This window comes from Chelon labrosus (genome assembly GCF_963514085.1).
Source record: "Chelon labrosus genome assembly, chromosome: 9".
NCBI lineage: Eukaryota > Metazoa > Chordata > Actinopteri > Mugiliformes > Mugilidae > Chelon > Chelon labrosus.
Genome location: NC_140359.1, coordinates 10918363 through 10943246, shown reverse-complemented (window position 1 = coordinate 10943246; position 24884 = coordinate 10918363). Strand labels below are relative to the sequence as shown.

At 44.8% G+C, this 24884-nt stretch overlaps 1 protein-coding gene across 2 annotated transcripts in view; it reads right to left on the bottom strand.

Moving 5' to 3' along the window:
• LOC311492576 (tetratricopeptide repeat protein 28-like) overlaps positions 1 to 24884 on the bottom strand; it is a 165542-nt gene that overhangs the window by 15855 nt on the left and 124803 nt on the right. For both annotated transcript variants that reach the window (XM_084550883.1, XM_084550884.1), the window contains 5 exons: positions 19059 to 19566; positions 9409 to 10205; positions 8735 to 9279; positions 7032 to 7555; positions 1719 to 1828 (listed from right to left, as the gene is read on the bottom strand). In XM_084550883.1, coding sequence (XP_084407009.1) covers positions 1719 to 1828; positions 7032 to 7555; positions 8735 to 9279; positions 9409 to 10205; positions 19059 to 19566 — 2484 coding nt within the window. The remainder of the gene's footprint in view (positions 1 to 1718; positions 1829 to 7031; positions 7556 to 8734; positions 9280 to 9408; positions 10206 to 19058; positions 19567 to 24884) is intronic.

Here is a 24884-nt window from a genome sequence, read left to right as displayed (position 1 = left end):
GCTTGGCTGTGGTACAGGTAATATTCGTCTGCTTTGCATTCAGACGGCGCTCTCTTGTCCCACTGTCACCGACGCTAACACAACTTTTGTCCGACATGTCAAGTGGATGTCAACGTCTCGTCGAATCTGTAACGTCAGCAGAGCTTGATGCAAGCGTACCTCTAATGATTTTCATGAAATACTGGATAACTCACTTCTTCTGTGCCACGCGATATGAGCAGTAAAAGCCTAATCTACAGCAGAACGCTGATGTTTAAGCAAGCACAAATCCATCGATCCATGTTCGCTGAGATATGAATGTGTGCACTTCTCAGAGGGAGCATGCACCGTTCAAACAGCTGATTAGAATCAGGGACACGTCAGTCTGAGTCACGGTGAACTCTGGGATCACAGCAAGCGTGGCAGAATACGGTAGGGTTTAAATGTATAAAGAATGAGGAACATGAGGTCAGGCACTCTCAATCTACACCTATGGATGCATTTTAAATTTAAACACGAGCCTTTACAATTGCGGCATGAAATGGGTCAGGGTATTCACCAAGGTCATATGTAGCGACAGGCCAGCTCATGAATAACCATTTGATCTATACTCCGAGGACAACAGTGTCCTTTCCCACCACCAATTCACCCTGGGGACTGCAAGCTGACAGCCAAAAAAAAAAAAAAAACCCCTTCAACATAGCCGTGGTACATGTAGGCAAAGGACTGGACGGCTGTTAGTTGCAACGAGGACAAAACAATGTTAACATGAACGATTAAGGGCTTAAGGTCAAGCGTTAAACTGGAAAGCAAACATGCAGTGGAAAATATGTTGCATTGGCTTGTTAGAATAATATTTGGCTTTAATTGCACACAAATTCCTCACTATGACTCACGAGCTCTCTGCTCCAGTCACCACCTTGGTTTAGTCTTTCTTTCCCAGCTCTTGTTGCGGATAATTGCAAACAGACAAAGTTACTTTTTGAAAAGCATGATGCAGGACCGAAAAAACAAAAGCTATCTGGGTCACGTAGATGTAACTGGCGTGCGTGTATCATAACAGAAATGTTTTGGACTAGATTTTGAAAATGAAAGCAGCTGAAAAACATCCCCACTGACACACGTGACAGCCACCGCTGTTGGCTGAGCGCTCACCGACTTGTGTGTGGATACACAAGCCGGAGAAGAAAGAAAATGTGAAATCCTGAGCTGCAGTGTGTGGACAGACTGCAAAGAGAGATGTTAAGGGGATATTCCATGCTTGCCAGGTGGGCAGTGGGCTGAAGAGGAGTGAATGTGCGCGTGATGAGCAGGCTCGGGGCTCCTGAGACCATGCACACAGACACAAAAAAAAAAAAAATATATTCACTCATCTGTCACCTGTCTGCTGAGATGACAGCATTTACAAGCTCAACAGCCTCCCTAGGATATTGCCAGCATCCGTGTTCAAGCTCTATAGTCACCGCTTCTTCTTTCCCCATGTTTTCTCTCCTCTAGGCTCTTTCTTTCACCATAAGGGCATTAGTGAGTAAATTTATACTGGACAGGTATTTCCACCTCTCATTTGTAATCTTTGCCAACCTCTAAGGCAACAGATGTGGGCTTATTGGAGGTCAGCTTTAACTACAAGAGGTGAATTTGCTGGAAAGAGTCCAGATGGAGGAAAGGAGAGGAGAGGAGAGGAGAGGAGTGGAGATGCCAGGAGAGGCATGGAGGGGTGGAACAGGAGATATATTTACCTGATGTTGGGCCTCCTCCAGATTCCCACTGGCCCACAGAGAGAGTCCTAGACGATGGCGGATCTTAGCCTCATCCTCGCGCCGAGCCAGCTGCTCTGCAAGCCGCAGGCCTGTCAGAAGGGGAGGAAACAGGAGCACATGAGAGGGAGAGGAGAGCAAAAATTATTCAGAGCAGACAGACTCTTAGGTATCTTTCAGAGTAACAGATGTAAGCATAGCATGGTACTGATGTTCTGACAGCGAACAGGTTTGGGTATTTGGCCTCGGTAGTAAGACGCTGCTCGTACTGGGTCTAAACACACACACGCTTCTGCCATAGAGACAGGCTGTTAGAGGACTCATTGGACTGCATAGTAATCAATGCTAAGGATTGACTGGCTGAGCAAACACACGCTTAATGCTTGCATAAAAAAAAAAAAAAAAAAAAAGCGTAATGAAGATGTCTACAAATATTTGCAGGCGCGCTGATGAGCTAATAATAGAGTGGATGCAAACACACAGGCAAAGTCTACTTTGTGGCATTTTGCATGTGGGATTTTCAGACTGGTTCTGGGAGCCAGCGGAGGTCTGAATGTGCCCGCACACGTGTGTGCGCGCATCTAGGTGTGTATGTTCAGTAAGTGTGCCTGTGTCAGATCACCTGGCAAGAGCACAGTTTGTTTTTCACTTCCAATTCCTCAGGCAGTGAGGCGTATGTCACATCTTTGCATGTGTCCTCAGCCTGCCTGCCGAGCACTTGGTTCTGCCCAATTACTGAGATGAAAATGCCACTCCGCAGAGGACAATGATGAAAAAAAACGACAGCCGCTGGGCCACACATCACCCACAAGGTGTTAAATGCACAGCAAGCATTCTGCAGTTTGCAATAGGCTATTGCTCAGGCACAGTCTCACTTAACACGGGCTCTGTATTTGCAAGTCTCCACCCGCTCGCGCGATAGAGGGGTCTAACTAAACACGCTTTTAGTCAAAGAGACGGGAAAATGGGCCAAGCCTCGTCCGAGTCTCGCTTTTCCCTGCATTCCTGGAAAACAAGTCTGTGGCTGGACCAGATAAGCCAAGAACAGAGAGCGTGACCTGAAAAAGCCAGCATATTCCGCGAGACCAGCACACTGCGCTGCCATAGACTTCATGGCTCCTCCATGGCCACGCTAGCCGGCAGCCTTTGAAGCCTGCAACAGTCTCCGCTCTCCCCTTATCTTTCCACACACCCTCCCCGTCTGCCTGCCTGCCCTCTTTCCCCATGCATCTGCTGTGCTCCTCTCTCCCTCCACCTCCTGTGTTCATTTCCTCATCTCTGGTGCCGGCGCCTCTGCCCCCACCTTGTGCTCTACCTGTTTCATCTTTACTGTGGTGGCACTGCTTGCGGGGCCTCAGCACTGCTTAGGGCTCATTAAGCGCTGGAGCAAGAGAGAGGAAACAGATCTAAATTATCCTTTTCATTCGCTGACAGCCTCACCCCTCACTCATCTCAACTCCAGCTCTGAGCCTTTCATCTGCAAGTACGTACACACGCATACACTCAAACCTTCCCTTCTCTGAGCTACTCTGTGATAGTTCTTCATGATCAAGCCTGAATGTCAAGCAACTCTATGTTTTCTTTATTCTGCAGCTGACAGTGAAATAATACATGTGAATTATGACTCATGCCGATCTCTGTCTTTCCCCTCCGCCCGCCTGCCATCCTCTTTCTTTCTCTATCTGTCTCCTTCCTTCTCTAGCTCTCTCATTCCCTCTGTTCTCCCGCTCTGTATCATTCAGTGTCTGTCACTGTCACCGTGCGCGCCTTTGGTGTGCCCCGCAGGCACAGTCACGTAGCAGCGGCTGACATGAGGATGTGGCCGTGGCTGGCTGCACCCTGAAGAGCAACTAGAGAACACTTTAAAGGCTGCTTGACAGCTGGGTGAGAGATCCTCTGCAGCCCCCGAGGCCCACGCACCTCTCTGCCTTCAGACACGTGCTTTACGTGCAGACAGCATATAGACATCTCACACGCCGAAGAACCGCCAGTGCACCGGGCCGCAAATAAATACCCCGGCACATACACACAGGACACTGTGACAACTCTGATCATGACCACACGGTGAACAGTGAGCATTCTGCATGATAACGCTTCGAAATGGAGAAGCGCTTCCAGACAGTCTCCCTTGGGAGTTGCTCCGGATCGCACAGATGAAACGTGCCACAAATAGTTGAGTACTGAATGAAAAAAGGAAGCCAGAATGACAAGCACAATGCCTCACTCGTCGCTCACCTCCCAGCAACTGGCTAATCACGCCATGGAGTGGTTACAGTATCTGACACAGAAATTCCCTATCACACGCTGCAGAATTATGCGGGGGAGTCTCTGAGGCGATCCAACATCCCACATGCAGTTCGTACAGAGCATAAACCCTGACTCATTGTGTCATAAAACACAAAAGAGCTGATTACATTTTCACTGCACAAATGCGCCGCTTTCCCCCTGCTATGATGACAACCAAATCTAGCTACTCTGTACGCACAAACACATCCCTCAGACCTTTGCCATCTAATGAAAACACTAATGATGAAAAGTATCGACTGCATACAACTGAAGAAACACACCAACCCTTTTTAAATTCCCATTGTGTAAACAGAAACAGGATTGGGATTTGCATTAAGCTGAAACTTAGATATTGGCATTCGTGTTTAATAATTTATCAGATAATGAAAAGCTTTGTTTTCATTTTTTAGTTTTTTTTCAAAGGTTAGTCAATAAATACATATAGATATACATATCCACATCTAATCTAATAATTATACTGTATGTGAAGCCTGTGTAGAGAAATAAACAGACATGCTGCTCCCTATGCCATCAACCCAGCCTCTACTGCCACTTTAATTTAATTAACTTAACATTTATGGTATTATAAATATTACTGAAAACATGTGGTGATAACTTTTCACACGGAGATTGCGTACATATACTCAGACTGCAATTACTTTTATAATCCTCCTGACAAGCTCTCCAAAGGCCTAACAACGTGAATATGTTTTATTAGAATTCCTGAGTCAGTTCTGCTGCAACCTCTGCATGCAAAGAATTTAAATCACTGCATAAAATCACACGACGCAAAAGCACATTGTGTGCCAAGCTTGCCTTGTTCGTCTGAATTCAAGATCGGCTTTAGAGGTTTGCTTCTTACAAACAACAATTAAAAATATATGTGCACACTTTCATACATTTCTGTCTAAGCTAAACATACGAACCATTACACGTACCTGTACATATTTAAGTTGGTACACAAGTGACAACAAATTCACTCTAACATAACGGCCCTGCACTAAACGACAGTTTCATGAAGGTTATGGCATTTAGCATTCAAATAACTGAGCGAGCTGTCAATTCAGCTGTCTTCATTTTGCAGGTTGTGGTTCACTGTAGCCTAATATTGAATGGTACCGGCATGTGTTTCTATTATTTTGACAACCACATTTAAGTCAGAAACACCTTTTTTTTTGGGTTAAATTCAGTCCAGTTTAACAGCACCCCAAACTGCATCCTTTAAAAGTGATCAAACAGTTGAATTACCACCTTTTTATTTACTCTATTTCATATTTTTATCCTCATCTTAATGCTTTTCTTGGCTTTTCCCTTTAAAACACATTCCAAATTGCCTCTCCGTATGATTTGTCGCTGCATAAACAAACCGGCACTTTCTGGATTTTCTCCATGAATGAATGCAGACTTCGTATTTATTTACATATGCATTTACATACAGCATAAATCATTATGTCAGCTATTAAATCGTGGTTAACTTGACATAAGCGTCTTGTTTATTTCTAACAAAAGCTACCTATGTAGGTTATTCCATCAGTTAGTTCCATTAGGTATTCCATAAACCAAGCATGGAGAAACTGTAATACCTCCATTAGTCGCTACAATGACTTCATTGATTTAATGACACTATTGATTGTGTTAATCGTTGAAAAGAGCATCTCGGTGTGAAATGACTCTTTTGTTTAAGATTGCGAAAGTGCCGTGCAGCGTTGTATAATGTAGCATGATAGGAGAAATAACTTGGGTGAGCAAGGTGAACTTGTGAAATTACAGAAACTATGTCCGGCCACCAGCGCTGAGTTGGTTTCATCATCTCTTCCACTGTAGGCTTATCATTTTATATTACTGTGCAGCACAGAATAACCACACACACATATTTAAATCCATGCACAGTGATTTGGAGGTCACATGTTGTCAACAGTATCTGCACTTGTTTGGAGCTGCCTTTCTTTCTCTCCTTCCAATTAATCTTTTCTGGGAAACAAAAACAAGACCAAGCAGTGCAGCATGAAGAATTAAAAAAAAAAAAAAAAAAACAACAGAGAAACTGTAAAGAAAAAACCATGCCAACTTTTCGGTTTGGGTAGGCTGGCCAGAAATAATTGGCTGTCAAGGATAGTGAAGGCACTGTTCTTTTTCCCAGCCAGACCAAGGAACGATACAAGGACAGTGCAGGGGACAACGGGAGGACAGGGTGGAGACAGAATGGCCTGTCGCCTTTGTTTCCATTAAAGCTCAACAAGCAGGCCTGCAGAGGGTGTATGGGTCACCGTAGACCCAGCTTACTCTAAAACTGCGGACTGAGGAGAGAAAGAGGAGATTTAATCCTGCTCCCTTGCATTCGCGCCCTGCAGTGTGAAATATACAAATGTCCTCTTACACCGGCACCAATTTTCTTGGGGTCGTAACACGGTGGGTGTGCCTGAGCATGCCTGAGTCGGTCAATATGCAAGGCATGTAGTGTGGACATTCAGCTCACATCCATGAATGCTTCCACTTATCACAGGCTCAGTGACAAACAGCACCGTCACTTAAATAATGAATTTTTGAGAGGCCAAGCTGCAGGTTTTTATTTCAACATAATCTGTAGGGGACAATGAAGCATGAGAAGCAGGAGTCTGACAGCTATTGTATGAAAAGATTCTTTGGCAGCTCGTGCACTAGTACCCACTGAGAAAGTAGATACAGAGGTGTGAAAAACAGTAAACAGGAAAAATGCCTTGGCATGCATTCTGATAGGGTTGCAGAGACATAAACACAAATGCTGGTATACCTATACGGCTCAAAAGACAACACAGATGCATAATGCGCACACAAAATCCCCCTGTGCACTTATAACGCATAAGTACAAAAGCAGAAACACACACCCACATGAATACAGCCTAATGAAAAGGTGGCAAAGGCTTAGCAACAAATAGGCTCTGAATTTCACATTCATGAATGCACAAACTCTAAGCCTATCAGCTCGGGCAACAAAGGCAACCCTCTCCCCTGTTCCCCCGACTCACTCACCTTCCTGCAGGTACATGACAGCTTGTGAGTAGTTTTGCAATGCGTGGTGTGTTCTTCCCAAGCTGCCATAGGCCAGTGTCTTGGCAGCCAAGTCATTAGTCTGAGCTGCCACACTTAGGTGCTGTTCTTGGAACACGACCGCACGCTCGTAGTTTCCTAGCGACTCGTAGGTAAGGCCCAAGTTGCCATAGGCGCGGGCTTGACGTGTGGTGCTGCCCGCTTCCTCTGCTATCTCCAGGTCACTTTGGTGGCATCGCAGGGCTGTCTCATACTCTCCCATAGCTTGATATACCGCACCCAAACCGCAGCTGGCGTCGCCCTCCAGTAGCCTGTCCTGGGTGTCGCGGGCAATGGCCAGTTGACGCTCCAGACAGGAGATGGCCTGCTCGTAATTACCCAGCTGGCTGTGGAGTGCACCCAGCTCACCGTAAGCCTGAGCCTTGCCCCCGCACTCCCCTAGCTCATGAGCCACAACTAGCCGCTTCTCAAAACACACCAGCGACTGCTGTAGGTTTCCCATGGCCCTGCAGATGAAGACAGGAAGCCAATGAGCATTACAGTGAACCAGATTAGGAGGGAGATATCTCAGATAACAACACAGCATATGTAAGTGGCATTTTCAGTTAAAAGTTAACCAATACTGAGATATATTTTAAACCCAAACACGCAAAATGAATACATTTATTCTATTATCTTACATCTAACATTGCTCATCTCAAATCTAAGGGAAAAATCTATTCTTTATTTATATACACACATTTATCCCATGTATGTAAAAGCAAGAAGCAGTGAACATTGCTGGAAGACTTTCATTTGCAAAGCAACAGACAATTTCATTTTTGGCATCAGCGAAACATACATAGATTTACTTGTTTATATTTATGAAATTTAAATCAAAGAAGGGTAAGACTATTTAACATACTCTAATACAGGATGGGTGATCTGTCAAAAGAGCCCTGCTTCCATCCTCTTATGTTTTGAGTGGCAATAATCCCATATGAACATTTTATTCGCCTTCACAACCTTCAAACAGACTTTATTCCCATCCTCAGTCACACCAACAATCGCTGGATGCTGATTCAAATGGAGCATTGAAAGAAAAAAAGCCCTCAGCTTTAATTAATGTTGTGTGATAATGTATTTGCTTGAATAAGAGCTACTGGGAGATGAGAAGGGGTTGTGTGTGATGTCTATTATTCCCTTCGGAACTCATGCATGGCTAATACTGCTGCGTGTGATTGCTGTGGTGCTATGCTGATGACGCACAATAAGAAGAATATCATCTCTGAAATGAGGATTTCAGCAAGCATTTCATGTTTTATTTTACAGTGCAGTCTCCCAGGTTGCTCTCAGCTCTTTGAGGAGAGGAAACACAAGATGTAAGGCTGTCTCGAAATAACTGTGTGTCCCTCAGCTTCAGACATCTGTGTGACAAAGCCACTTTGCATACAGATAAGGCTGGGGCCACGAGGCTGCTGCTGAGACAGCTAGCACCAAACTCACATCCAAGCACTGCTACCCAGCAAGCTGTCTCTAAACTATGTTGGTTCTTGATAGTGAGCATAAGAAGACGAACGATATGCAAAATACCATGATTATTAGTAAAGACCAAAATGAAATTATCTGCTGAAGCAGCAGTGAGAGGATACCTAATATTTCCAGGAATAGGAAATAATGGATTTGAAAGTGAATTCCAGACTCACCTATGTCCGTTGCCTAAGCCTCTATACGCTTTCTCCTGGTCCTGCATGCGGTTGAGGCTCTGGGCCACTGACAGATACTGGTCATAGTACTTGATGGCTTCCTCAAAGTCTCCGAGAGCCTCATAACAGTCTCCCAAATTTCCGTAGGCCCTGCCCCGGTCCATTACTGCTTCGTTGCCACTTAGCTGCTGTAAAGTGGCCAGCTGCTGCTCCAGGTAGCCAATAGCTTCCTCCATCACCCCTACATTCATTTTAGTGATGCCCATGTTTCCATACACCTGAGCCTCCACGACAGGATCCTTCAGCCTCCGTCCGAGCTCCAACTGTTCTTCATAGCTCTTGAAGGCCATTGCGTACTTCCCAAGGGCCATATAGACAGCTGCCAGGTGACCATGGGCTTTGCACTCTCCCGGCACATCACCGAGCTCTTGGTACACCTCTAGCTCCTGGGTGTGGTAGCCCAGGGCTTTGTCGTATTTCTGCACAAGTCTGTAGGTGGCCCCGAGGGCGGCATATGCACAGGCCTCCATCCTACGCTCCTTAACCTGAAACAGGAAAAATTTTCACCATATCAGCATGACGCATGCAAGTAAATCGAAATTATTTTCAAAGTAAGAGATACTACATGTATTATGAATTGCTCTAGAATATACATTTATTATGTATGGCCACACCTGATGAGCCAAGGCCAGCTGCTGCTCATAAAACTGAATGGCTCCAGCCACGTCCTTTTTACAGACAAATATGTCTCCCAGGTTTCCTAGAGCCCTGAAGCGAGCCTGTGCATTGTTCAGGGACTGGGCCAGAGACAGCAAGTATTTCTGACACTCCTCTGCTTTAGTGAAGTCTCCTAGAGCTTTAAAAGCCAAACCAAGGTTACAGTATGCCTTGGCCTGACTCAGTTTGTCATGAAGGTCCTTGGCCAGAGCTAGGTCCTGCTCATAGTATTTGACAGCATCCTGGTAGTTGCCCAAGCAGTAGTGGGCGTAACCCAGATTGTGACAAACTTTCCCTTCACTCTCCATGTCTTGGAGGTCAGGAGATAGCCGGAGGTACTGCTCATAGTAGGGCACAGCCTGAGGAAACTCTCCTCGAGAGCAGTGGAAGTTGCCCAGGTTGCCCAGTGCCCGCGCCTCACTCTGAACATCTCTGAGCTCACGAGCTATATTGAGGTGGTTCTGGTAGTGCTGCAGAGCACGGTCATGGGCACCCAGAGCTTGGTAAGCCACAGCCAGGTTGCCATGGGTGGAAGCCTGCGAGGCTCGGTCATTGACCTCCATGGAGATCTGCAGCTCCTGGCGGTGGTAGCGAACAGCCTGGTCGAAGGCTCCCAGGGCATTGTAGGCATTACCCATGTTACCATAAGCCCGGCCCTGAGCGGCATAGTCATTCAGCTCTTGAGCGATGGCTAGGTGTGTTTTGTGGAGTTTCAGTGCAGTCTCATAGTCCCCCTTCATCTGGTGGATGATGCCTGTGGAGAGAGGAGAGAGAGTAATAGGATGAAGTTAAAGACCCATTCAGGGGAAAAATTGTAATTGAGTAAAATTCAAGTGCCTCGTCAGCTCTTCGTGTACAAAACAAGTCATTTGGTTGCTAAAATACGCTCTCCAAGCCATCTGTTCTCTGCTTACTCAACACATTCTCCCACTGAATTATGGTCATTAAAATGTAGTGCAATCAAACCGAGTTATTACAATGCCAAAATAGAATCTTTTGATTGTTTAAGCCGTCTTTGATGATTGTGTCTTACAGGGATTTTACCAAAATCAACAACTTTGCCACAAGGTTAGAAATAGCTTTGAGAGAAGGAAAGGCAGGAGGAGTAAAAGTGGGAGAGAGTGTGAATAGTGGATGAAAAGCTCAGCAAACAACTTTAGAAAAAATGAGATAAGTGTGGAGAAACAATAAATAATGGAGAACCCAGTGCATTGAGCGTATTATCTCTGATAAAATACCATCCCCTGAAAAATAATAGCTTTACCCCACAGCCAGGCAGCCATCTGGTACACACACATACATACACACAACATCCAAACAAACTGCACCCACACTTTTATGCTCATGCACACTGACAAATACACAAGAGTAAAGAGACATCACAGCATATCCACCGTATCTCTCCTTCCCTCTAAGACTCACTGCTAATCTCAGTCTCCTCTTTCACAGTCATCCAGCTTTCAATGATAATAATTGCACTGATAATATTGTTGAGTAAGAAGATATTGAGGGTGGCTGCGGACTGGATACAGAAGTACTTAAGCAGCTCACCCTTTATTAACCAAACAGCCTGACCATCACTGCTTTGCTGCGTCAGCATGGAGACTAATGGGCCACTGATGGGACACGAGGGATGGAAACGGCTCTGGAGCCAGAGTGGGTGGGGACCAGGGATGTAGAGGGCCTCTGTGGCTTGCGGTGGGTCTGTGATGGTGCCGCCGGGATTAGTTACCGCCGTGTGTTTTCCCATTTATTTCATCCGAAACCTGCCATATTATGGGCCTGAACACAGGCTACATAAACAGTCGGGAGTGAAATTAAACAGATGACTCAAACAAAGTCCTGACGAAGACACACCGTAGATGTGGATGTGCATTTCAAATTAAAAAGCTGCACAGTAAGCCAGTGATGACGGGAAAAGCTTTGGCGCTGCTGAAGTGTGAGCCACTGGACCCATTACCAGCTATGGACAGTGTATTTATAGATACATGCTTTTGGAAAATTATCCATATGGGTGAAATTAAAACCTAAACCTGCCTAAATAGGGCGTCCAGGAAATGGATCTGCCAATCTTTTCAGCAAATAGTTCAGAAATCAAAGCGCCCCTGCCTACTTAATTCAGAGCATGACTCTACGTGTAGCAGGGACATACTGACAGGTCAGACCTGATTTGCTGTTTGTTTGCTTGCTTGTGTTCTCGGGTTAAAGTGGTACAACCTGAACTGACCCTGTAATCATCAGGGTCGCTATCCCAGGGAATTGGTATGCTAGGCATATCACTGAGAATAACGCAGATGGAAGCAGCGCAGCCAAATGATAAAGGGAGACTCTCACAATGAGTTCATCCATGTCTTTGGCGTCGTCTACTGTAGGTACAGTACAAATACAGTAAACGTGCGGCTATTCAGGTGTGAGGATTCCACCGGCACAGACATTTCCATCACCTTCTACAAACCCCTCAGCTTTGCCTTCCCTACAAGTCTTTTCTAAGAGAGGAGGCGCGTTAAGATTCATAGCAGGCTAGTTGGAAGAGCAGTGACAGTTCTCGCCACAAAGTCACTCCCAAGGTTATGCCTTTCCCAGCGGAGACTGATCTTAGTGAGGATATAATGCCTACTGATGTATTACCAGCAAACATGTTCCATGCTGCAGGCTAAAAATGGATCTGGGGCCTGGGGATGGACACAGGGGTAAAGGAGGAATGCTGGAGTGAGGCTGGGGGACTATGGCCAGGTTTGAGGTCGGTTTGGAAGCTGCAGCCAAAATTGCCATCAGCCTAAGGCTATGCCTGGAGCCACACTTGAAGCAAGAAAACATTTTCTGTGCACCCCCCATATGGTAAGAGGATTATGGATCCGTCTGGGAATAGTATCCAGCAGAACAGCAAATAAGACCTTACCGAAAAATGATGGTAAAAAGGGACTGGGCTGTTTGTACGACGGAAAAATTAGTAAGACGGGTCTAGCTGATATGGACACTGAGACATGCTGTCCAAGAAAATTGCCTCAGCATGGTATCTGTCTTGGGATGCAATTTAACCACTGGCTTTCTTGTACAAGGATTCACTTGTCTAAAATGCATCAAACAATATGGCTCAATTATTTGTCTTTTACCCACAGCTTGAGATAAAGACAGTGAAAAAACAGGATAAAGCACCCAGCACATAATTCAAATACTTTATACAGAGCCCTATCCATCCCCCCATGACCAAAGACATTAAAAGCATGGCAATGTGTTGTCACTTTCCATTACACAGCCGACTGTACATAGAGGGATGCACCGCAGTGATGACTTTGAGGGATGGTGTCGTGTTCTGAGTAAATCACTGTGTCATTCTTCCAGGAGCCAGGATAGGTCCGGACTGCCGCTGCCTCCAGTTAGCTAAGAGGATTTTACCAGCGATGGTGTCGCTGGGCTGGGCCGATACCAGGAATAGAGGAGAGATGACCCATGTGAGCCCAAAATAATGACTTGGATGTGTTCCTCATTTATATATTTAAGAATGGGGTCAGCGATATAATTTGCATTCAAGTCTGGGAAGTAAAAAAACAGAGCAGGATACAGAAATTCGGATGCTTATTTGAGTTTCAACTCAAGGAGACTGGTAAAAAAATCAAAACAGGGAGGAGAGACTTTGAAGGAAATCCCAATGAAGTTGGACTGTCTTCATGAAACATTTTCTCCTAACACAATTAGCATAAATAGTTTAGTAGCTCTGAAAACACTTTCTGATCTCTGAAAGAAACGAGTGTAATGGATGCAGTGTGTGTGACTCGCAAATCCAGACTTTATCAATCACACGATACAGTGTTTTTTTTTTTTTTTTAAATCAATTTGAAGAGAATCACTTAAGATGGTAAAGAAGGGTAGAATATTTTCTCCTTAATAGCCAGACACACTGGCTCTGTTTATTATTTAATAATTATTTGAAAAAATAATTCAGTTCTCTCTCCTCACAGAGTGCAATACAATTAGAAATGGCAAGTGAGATGCACTTGACAAGCATTATTCTGGACAGAGCGCATGTGAAAAGATACTATGTGGATGACTAGAGCAGAATAGAGAAGATAAAGATACACTTTAAATTATTTCTTCATGGAAATGAAATGGATGGAATGGAAATGTCTTAACAGAGCTGCATGATATTACATTATAGCACTGCACATATCATGATCTGATGGGGGAAGCAGTGAGCTGAGGCAGACATTAGATCCTCCTGGGGTCTGCAGGAAGGGGTGGAGCCGGGGGAGTCTGGGCTTAGGCAACCAAATCCTCACTTGCAGACACAGACATCTCCTACAGTCTGACAGAGAGATAGGAAGGAGGAAGATAAAAAACGACAGGGTATGGATAGACGGATGCATGCTCAGTGGGTGGTCTGCCAACAACACCACGCACACACTGCTATACTCGTCCTTTTGCAGACTCTGCTTTCCTCTCCACTCCTATCCGCCCTCACCCATCCTCCAGCTTTCTCAACCAACTCACTCTTTACTGTCCACATGCATGACAACAGATTCTTCCCGCCACTTAAACAACAACGTTCAGTCTCAACTTTTTGCACTGCACAATCTCCTGTCTGTTTAGGATCGCATTTCCTGCTGAATTTGCAGATGTGCTGGAAAAAGGGCACAGTTGCTTAACGCTGAAGAATGCTACAGCTCTTTTGTTTCCTTTAATAGCTCTGCAGAGAGTAGAAAAATAACTGCATTTGGCGAGCCACGCTTTTTAAGTGTAAGGACAAGGACTAAGAGAGTGTGTTTCGCAGAGTCCAGTTTCTGGCTCAGTCCTCAGTCATGAGATTAAAGGGGCCATGCAAGGGGGAGGCAGGGAACGTCTGCTGCTTTTCCATCAAACAGAAATTTGGGGCCAGTCTAGAAAGATCCACTAGCTAGCAAAGATCTCTCCAAGAGAACAACTTAAGACTGGCCTCCTAATAAATCCACCATCCACCTCTTGTCCAGCCTCTGTTCCATTTGCCCCCCCTCTCGTTTTTCAGGCTTGCTAATATTTACTCAAGGCATTTACCTGGTCATTAATGGAGAGCTGGAGATGTCACCGATCTCGGATAAATGCACTCTGTGTGTATTTGTTTGGCTCTTTTCCCGTTTCTCTCCCCTTACAGTGCGCTCTCATTCGTGCTGTCTGAGCAATTAGACTCAATAAATTCCTCTGTAAATTCAGCCCTCTCCCGCTCCCTTTCCTGGTCAGACTAATAATATATCTAGAGTCACTGGTGTTTCCAAAGGCTTAGCTACAAAACTGAATAATCTCCATGCTTCGCTGCTGCAGGCAAGTCTGGTCCCTGTCTGTAGTTAGCTCCAGCTGTGTGCAGTCTAAAAACAGAAGTACCAGATTTATGTCCACGCAACAAGAATGTCACAGCGAAGATGATGATGATGATGATGATGATGCAGCGGAAGTATATCTATCTGTTCTGATAATTATATTACTGCCACTCGCTCAAAAGGATATATCAGTATAATTCCTTCCATAATTCCACCATTCAAATACAAATCATGTCCACTAACAGAGTTATCACCAGACATGTTTCTAAACCTGGATATCAGATGTCTGGAAACAACAGCCTTCCGCATTGGATTTCCTCAAATGCAGATTTGAGCGCTCGCTCTCACACGACGATGGCAAATGGAAAGCGCCACAGTGAGAAAAGAGGGAACACGCAAGTCTGAGGCGACCTCAATATAGAATTTATGCCCTGTCTCTTAAATATCAGTGACAACAGCACAGAGCATCGCAGTGCACACCGTCTGATTCCCTATTGTTTAGTGAACTCTTCCCTCCGTTTTTTCCCTCTTTCTGCTGCTTTTGTTTTTGTGAACATCAGCAGAGAGCCCTCCCCAGGGATCCTGGATAAAAGGATCAGGGAAAAAAAATAAAAAATTGCCTAATTAGGATTTTTACCTCCGGCCCCTCCAACTGATGGAGTCCACATTTCCAGTGACCTCCTTTAGACACATGGTCAGATGAGGAGGTGTGAATCAAGAAAAGCAAGTGCACAGAGGGCCAGGCTAAAACAAAAAACACTTCCAAACAAACTTATTTAAAGTCTCTTTGAAGTGAAGGGGACGTAATACAATTTAGATTCTGTTTCATGAACACCAGAAATGTCAACTACATGGGAGCCCAACGCTTCAGCCCTCTCACAGATATTAAATATTGCTGACTTGGGGGTAAGTTAGCCAATTAATGAATAATAAATGGGGCTGGAAAGCAACATTTTCATATCCTTTATAGGTCAGAGTGTGCTGAGCCAGGGCTTGCTGGTACCGCTGGGCATCATGGTTAGATATTAAAGCATGGCAATCTCTATACAACTGTACCTCAGAGCCATGTCAGCCGCTGCTCCACCCACGCTACACGCAACATTAACGACAGGCTGAAGGGGCATAATAAAAGTTTGCTCATTCCCTTTTCTGCAACTTCTCCTTCCCGTCTCCCTCTCAGTGTTTTTTCGCCTTTATCGTTGCTCGTTAATCTTCTCTCGATCATCCGTTCCTTCTCCGTGCGAAGCGTTAAGGCGGATTTTTTTTTTTTGAAGTCTGAAACAACATCCTGTTAGTTTTAGCTCATATCTTCTTGCGCTAAGCGGGCTTGCGGGCGAAGATGAGGGGAAAAAAAACAAAAAAAACAATGTACGCCCCACTGCCGCAAACAGAAACAACAACAATGGGACAATTACAGACTGATGCTTCACAACCTCCACTTCATTCTCTGTTATCTTCATTATTCAGCTCCTCTTGAATCAGCTATTAAAGGTAATTAAGCGATTCATCAAGTCAGTTTCAATTACTGCGAGCTTGACAGCTGCAGATTACAATCAGTAGGGGTGAGGGGGGAGAGTGAGAGAGAGAGAGAAAAGTGAAGAGAGTGAAGAGAAAATAGACAAGAAGTACTAACAGATCAGCCAGCACCGAGATGGGCAACAAGCTCCCCTGGGTGTCAAGTGTTTCTGTAGCCACATGATGGTCCAGCTTGTCAAAGCCGCCTCTACGGAGCAACAGGCTTCATCGCTGCCACCCACTCATTTAGCTTGTGCTCTGTCACCAGCTGGAGGTCTTTGATGCTACACCGGCTACACTATCATTACTCTGTCATGAACTGGAGGAATTATAATGTTGCAGCTAATAATAATAATAAAAAAAAAAGAAAAAATGTGCTCTTGCTGTCATAATGGCAATCATGCTGCAGATAGGGATAAATTTGCCGCCTGCCATACAAGCGCCCACTCGTAATAAAGCCCTCATGTAATGTAGCATCATAAAATGTTCACACTGGAGGCCCTAATTTACGACAACCGGTTACCAACTCACTTTTAAAATCAGGTGTGTGTTGTAGCTAAGAGCTACGCCCCGAATGTGCGGCACATTAGGCCGGTCAAAGGACGTCTTCAATTTATGTTTGGCTGATTAACCCTGCTCTCTGCTTGCACAATTTTGCACATTAGGTTAAAGAATAACTCATCTGGAAGGAACTATCATGCCTCTTAGTTGTCCATTACAGTCAGGTTTATGGCCATCTTGATGGCTGTCGTAAGTCATTCAGCAGAGGTTGTAATTGCTGGACTAAATACAGAAGAACTGCCCATATCATATACCTCGTGGGGTACTGAAAATCCAGTGGGACACCTTTATCCCTACGGTTCCTTTCATTGCTTGCTAATCACTTCGTTTCAGCGGGATTTAGCTGTAACACGCTGGATTGAAAAGGGGACATTAATTACGTTTTAAGACTCAATCAAAAGACTTTATCATACATTTCATTTTCTACCATCTCCCATTTATTTATCTGCAAGCCACGTTTCACTTGAAGGGGCCCCATGCAGTCTAGCAGAGCAGATTAATGGCAGCTGAATTTCTATTAAAAAAAGTATACATTTTTATAGGGTTTATTTATATTCTGACAGGGTGTTATATGTTGGCTTTCCATCACCGCAGAGCGTCCTGGGATCACAAAGTAGTGTTGACTCTAATATCTTCCCTGGTCTCTATGCAGGAACCCTCCACTGCCTTATGCTGACATAATCTACTGAACAGTATCCACTATAGACCCTAATGTTACCCTTGAATACAGCATATACAAACAACTCTACATTAAACAGTGCTAGTGCTATAGAACTATTACTGATACAGTATATCATCAGTATATTAGATGCCAATTGCCCCTGCTTAAATGCAGCAAAAGCACACGGCCAGCTATAAATGTCACTGCAAGCAACAACAAGTAAACTGCGTGTTTAAATGAAGACAAAGGAAAGTAAGCAGCAGCACAACCAAAGCACAAGAAGGAAATTGAGACTCTCATGCTGTCTCCTCAAACAATAACAAGTTACATTTTACATTTGTAATATAATCAGTGTGAGAAAACACACAGAAGCTGTTACTGAACGGTGAAATTCAGTATCATCAGTCATCTCCCGTGTTCTGTCTCATTTCAGCGAGATCCCACAACCAAAGAAGCTGAATTTTACATTTAAACTCCCTTGATGCAGCAAACAACACAACCTACTATCCAATTATAACGTGCATCCATATTCCTTAGGATGTTCTAAGACAATTTATTATTAAGCCGACTTTCACACGGCCACATATTGCACATGCACTAATGGACAATGAACATGCTTTAAGTGGACTTCCATCTAAATACCCACAGTGAGGGATCCCACTTATCCCACTGTGAAAAGAACACTAGTACCAAACTAAGCTGTGTGTCGCTGACGGCCGGCCCCAATGCTCATCAGCACAGACAATGTTAATTCACAAATCTCAGCTGTTTAAAAACAGAGGGATCCAGGAAAAATGAAAATACAGATGACATATTCTGGCTTCATTTTTGAACTCCAGTCACCCTTTGCACCCTGTATGGTCACTCACGGGCCAATTGCGAATAAAGTGTAAATACAGGTAAAATGTATTCGCTAACTAATCTTATGATTAATAGTTTGGCTGATAAAATGTCAGAAGACAAGGTGTCCAAGACAATGTAATCAAATCATTAGGCAAAGTAATATTCAATTCAACATCAGATATGACAAAGAGAAGCCAATTAGTTTTCTGTTTATCATATAATCGATTAATTAACAAATCCTTGCAGCTCCGAAGCGGCGCCGTCATTACACAGCCTAGGTGGTCGAGACAGAAGATAATATGACTGTTGCTATAACAACTTTCCACTTGTACAATCCTCTTTCGGCATCAGAAACCACTGCGCAGGGGCTTAATGTCTTATGCACGCATTACTTCATTGATTTCATCACTTAACTGGCAACTGATGCAACAAACCAGTTCCAACGCAGCTGCCTTTTCGTTAACACGGCCATATCTTAGATTAATGTGAACACTTGCTAATCAACTCATTTTACATTATATTAACCTAATACTTTATATCAAGCAAGTGTCTAACCACTGGAGTTTTTAACACACACTGTATTTTGGATTTAAATACAGATCAAGATTTAAATTAGAAACACAATAGAAGGATAATTATAGCTTTACGTCATTATTCAGCATAGCGTATATTACCAGAATATAATTATATCTTAACGGCCAGCTTATTGTATACGCCTTTCAGTATATTGCATACATACCCAAATTAGAGGAGGCCCTTCCCTCTGCAGCCCTGTCCTTTAAACCCTCAGCTATGGACAGCTGTTGTTCATGGTACTGCTTGGCCCTTTCCAAGTCCTGCATACAGCGGGCAGCATGACCCAGCCCCGCGTAGGCTCTCATCTCGATCGACTTCTCCTCCAGCTCCTGGGCAAGCTCCAGAACGTGAGTGTGGTAGGACATGGCCTTGTCAAAGTTGCGGTGGTAGTGGTAGGCGCTGCCCAGGTTACTATAGGCCCGGGCTTCTTCCCGTTTATTTTCCAGGGCCTTGGCGATGCCTAGATGCTGCTCGTGACACTGGACAGCATTCTCAAAGTCTCCCATGGCGATGTAGACGGCCCCCATGTTTCCCAGCTCGCGGGCCTCGGACAGCTGATCCTTGGACTGCTTGGCCAGCAGGACGCACTGCTTGTGGCTGGCCAGGGCGTTTGGATAGTCCCCTATGGCTGTATATACATGACCCAAACTGCTCAGTGCCATTGAAGCTGCCTATAGGAAGAAAGATAGAGATCAAGACAACAAGTAAGCAATACAGCTAGGTAACAAAACTCTAGCAAATCTAAATAGTGTCATTAATTAAACACACATTTCATCAACAGTGAGTCATTTTGTTGCCTCTACATCACAGAGTCCACCCCCACAGTAAAATGTCCCTTTACCCAGAAGTACTGCACATCAAATGGGTGAAAAAAAAAGGGAGAAAGAAAATCTAAATTCCCAAGTCTCTTAGGAGGCTTAGTGCTCAGAGACCAAACAACAAACAAAACCTGATTTGATTTTGTCTTTGCTGAGCAAGGAGGGGGGTAAAGTGCGATGCAGATCAGCACAGCAGCAGGCTTGCTTTAAAGCCGTCAGTTTGCCCACTGCAATCACACTTCATGGCGTGCCACCACCAACGGAACAAAGACACTCCTAATCAGGAAGGAGAGAAGAGGGGGTTTTAGCTTCACACCAAAGCTGCGGGGTGCCGACTGACTGACTGCAGGGGAGACCTGCGCGTCTAAAAACACAGACAAGATTCTGTGTAGTGCCATCCGCTCAATCTTCCATTTTCACAAGCGCTATCCACCCGTCGAAATAAAACTGAGCACTGGCTATACCTGTACAATGAGAGGTACAGCCGCAAAATGGAGAAGTTTCTCAAAGGGCAGTCTTGACCTCCTATGTGACACCTTCAGTGCTGGCTTATTAACTGTATATACAGAGGATAAACAGCTGGGATCTGGGGTCAGCTGTCTTTGTGTGAACAGATGTTCAATTAATCATGCAGGGGCAGCTAATAAAGCATCTCCTTCCTGAGGTCCCACTCTGCATCCTCCAGTCAGGAAAGGGGTTGGACACAGGCCAGTGGAGAGGGCAGACAGTGGAGGCCACAGTACTGCCGGGCCTGCCTAGCTTGGAGCCTCAGCAGCAACGTGAATGACCTGGATCATCTCAGAGCGTGAAAGTCGAAAGTGTAAAGTCAAAAGTCGGCTGAGGTAATACATCAGTGAAGTTTCAGGTGTAAGATGTTCACGAAAGCAGTTTTCATAGCCACATTGTACAAAACATGCAACAAATATTTGCATTAGGCTGTGGAAGAAGCATGAGTGCCACCTTAAATCCACAACGTACATACATCTACATAATATTTCATAAATAGATCAAGATGTATTTTGAAGAAATGTGCTTGCAGAGAGCGGGAGATATTTTTACTGAGCAGCAGCACCGCTAAATGGAAACACTGAGCCTTCAGAATAAATGAAAAGCAAACCACACTGTTGAGACGAGAATCAACAGATTTGGACCCTGTTGAGCACGCGTAAAAAGACAATCACTATTCTTTGAATCTATCATACATTCTTTTTCTAAATGCACACATCCACCCCACCAACCTATCTTTCCTTCATTTCACATAGCTGCAGATGCCTGGAACCAATTACCTGCTGACATAAGGATTTCCAGCAGTTTGCTCAAGTTTAAAGACTCGACAAGGCATTATACAAGCCCAGGGAGGCAATTACCCTCCGTCACAACTGTTGCTGTTTCATGTTCCCAGATAGCCTATCTAGAGCTGCTCAATTACATGTGCCTTTTGAAGCTTCGCTCCATCTCTCTGACTCAAACTTCCACTTTTCTGAGCAGAAAATAGAGAGGATTCCTCATCCCTGTCTGTCTTGAACAGAGCACAGTGGGAGAGAAGGGAGAGAAAGTGAGATGGGGGTGGGGAGGGTGGGGGGCAATCTTTTTCCAGTAGAGATGAGTTGCTCTTGTGATCAGTGTCCCTCTAAAGTGAGACTGCAACGTTGCATTTTCTCCTCAGATGGAAGCCAAGATAGGCAGATAATGAGGAGCCTGCCTTTTCAGTTACAGAGGATGCACTGTGTTTGGCTCAGGGACAGACACAAGAACCATATGCTCCGTTCTCACTTCTGACTGCAGTATTCCCCACCGCTGCTCACTGTGACTGCCCAGCGTTCTGTCTGGATATGAAATAACGCCATGGAATACATAATTTCTGCCAAATTGACTTCATTTTAATTTGATTCCATTTCTTTCCAGCACTTATCTTCCCTCCCTCTCATTCTTACTCTCTCCCACCTACTTTTCTAAATTCGTCTGCAGAGTCAGATCTGATTGTGTTTACAGAGTCCAACCCTTCTCCGGATGTGTGCTGATTTGATTAATCCTAACGCCGTCCATTATAAAGTGCTGATAAACCGCTGGCTCTTATCAGCAAACATATTTTACACCAAGGGTCCACTAATGAAAGGTAAACTAGTCCAGCCTGGGAGAGAGGAGAAAAGGGGAATGGAGATAGAAGAGGAGGGATGAGATGACATGTTAATCAGAAATGCCTGGCTCCAACAACATTATTCCATTTCTCTCCTCTGACAAGGACAGTGCTGAAGGATTCCTACCCGATTCTCCCCCGTCAGCCTCTGCTACTAAGTATGTTTATATTCTGCAGCACATTAGAGAAATGGCTGCTTTTACAGCACATGCTAGTAGCAATGCGTTATATTTAGCATAATTAGCCCCTTATGTCATGCGGCAGGGCTGCTCTTGATGGCCGGGCTTGGTGGTTTGTGAGTTCTGCGACTCTGAGCCCCTGTTGTGTGTTTTATTTCTTACCCTAGAACATCAGTGTGCTGCCCACCTCTACACTGCTGTGTTGAGCGATGTGGCTATGCCATGCCTTGGGGCTGTGTGACTATGCCTTAGAAAATCCTCCTCATTTCACTTTGGACTTATGAGGTCTGATGCACTCCAAACAACCAAGGCTATCATCACACAGACTGGCAGAGCTTATAGGACAAGCCTGGTTGTCATGGAGATCTAAATTGTTGGATTAGCCTTGTAGAAGAGAGTACCACTACTATGCTCAAGGACACGAGTGTGGGACCTCCTTCCGAGTGAACAAAAATAGACAAACTAAGGCAAATGCACAAGCAAGGATCCATCAGCCAAAAGTATCCTGCCTGCTGCATCTTTAGCCGTATTTGCTGGTTATATATGGTTAGAGCTGCGCTTCTCCACTGACACAGATTTACAAATCTGAGCTACACAGGCATCACAAACTTACAGCTTAATAAGTGCCCGAAACTGAAGGGATAAGAAGGAAGGACAGAAGTGAGAGATAGCACATGAGTGAGCGGGTGGCCAGGAGAGAGATAGGAAATGTTGGGAAGGGAAAGGTGTTAAAGAGCCCAGAGTTTGCCCTTTGTCCAAACAGCGTGTGCTACAGGAGGGCAAGGCATCCACTACTTCAGTGAAGACCTGTTAATGGGATTACATGAGGAGTCACTCTGTCTTGGCAGGAGGGGATGGAGAGCTGGTTTGATTCTATTACCACAAAGGTGGGAACAACCTTACCAAACACTACCAATTCAGATATTGAGCTAATAGCAGGTTATGTTCCAATTTTTTTATATAATACTCTAATTACCAAGGTTAAAACGCAACACAATGAATTTGGAAAAAATTCTGTGCCTCTACAACATCTGTGACTCATCAGAGAATGGACATGGGCCTTCTGAGGGTGTCCTGTGGTGTCTGGCAACAGAATGTTGTTAGTGGGGGCCTTTGTGTCCTATGGGTTGAGGGGAGGGGCCTCTGTGGATCATCCCGCAGATACTTGATCAGTTTGGGATCTAGTGAATTTGGAGGCCAGGTCAACACCTTGTGCTGTTCTTCATGTTTTTTTGAGTTGTTCCTAAAGCGTTTTTGTGTGTGTGCCTGTGTCAGGCTGCATCCTGCTGGGGATGGCTGCTGCCATCAAGGAGTCTCATTGCTATGGGGTGGGGGTGCCCGGTCTGGTCTTGGTGGGTGGTACATGTCTAAGTAACATCCACATGAATGCCAGGTCCAAAGGTTTCCCAGCAGAACATTGAATTGTCACAAGACGGTCAATGTTATTTACTTCTCCTGTCAGTGGTTATAATATTATGCCTGATCGGTATACTGTAAAGCAAAAAAAGCAACTAATCTTCTATTTAATAAGCAAGACCCAGTGTCACTTCAGTGCTTCATAAAAAGCCCTGTGCAGTGCGTATTGAGAGTACAGAGCCATCTGAGTTAACCATCAGAGGAACAAACAATTCTCTGTGATTGCAATCACTTCAAAACACTCTCCAGAAACTACACACACCTCATTGTATTCCACTGCAAACACACGCACACATACGAACAGCTGTCTAATTAAAAGGCAGTGCAGAGGGAAGGTGAGGAGGACCATGCACCAGTGTTTCCCCTAACGAGCTGGGCTCAGGCTGCAACAGGAGCTGGCTGGGAGGGAACAGAACTACACACAGGAGGGAGAGGGGCGTGGAGGAGAGCGCAGTGGAAGGAGGGGGGGGCAGATAAAAGGCTACGAGAGAGATTGTGTTTGAAGGATGAGAAAGGAGAATGCTGGAGACATCCCCAGGGTGAGGACGTCTTTAGATCTGGGTTCACCTGCAGAGATGCATCTTGACAAAAAAGGAAACATCTCAACTGTAACTCAAACGGAACAGACCAGTCAAAGATGCTCTGAAAGGAACTTGAATGGCGCTTTTTAAAGGAGCATGTTCACACACAAAAAAAAAAATATCAAAAAAAAACAAAACATGTATGTTCATGTATGCATAAATGAGCAAGAGAAGACAGGGGGAGTATTTGCAGCTGGAGGCATGCTGGTGATGTGAGTGTGGCGGTTGGGGGCGGGGATGGCAAGGATAAAATATTCAGCCGCTTTTATGGGTGTCGACTCCATTCTCTTCCCTCGCTCGGTGTTTGCACACAGATATGGATCCTATGGGAGCCACCATTAGATCAGCCAAATGACTGCCTCTCTGCCATATCAAAACCTTCTGCTTTTATAAGCAGGCAAATGCTGTGCTCCGCCAAGCGAGGGCAGGTACAGCTGTGCCTGATTGCTCTCATTCACACACACTTACGAGCAAACACGGACACACACGTGTACACGCACACACACACACACGCCCACGGCTGTGTTTCCATCCCTTCAGAGGACAGTGACTCACGTTCCGTTTCCAGGGAGAGTTATCGTGATGTTAAAGATAACCACTGCTCGCCTGATCCTAAACCCTAACATTAAACCAATATTTATATTTAAATGAATGATAAACATTAAGAGGAGACAGGTGCACAGGATGTGGCCGCGTGAACAGATGTTTGCCCCCACAATATGAGTGTACACACACACACCCACGACTACTTTCTCTTTAACTTTCCAAGTTTTGAAGTTATATTCTTCTAAGGGATGCCTAAGTTATTTACAGAACTGTAAATCATTGAACATCAGACAGTGACCTTCATACTATATT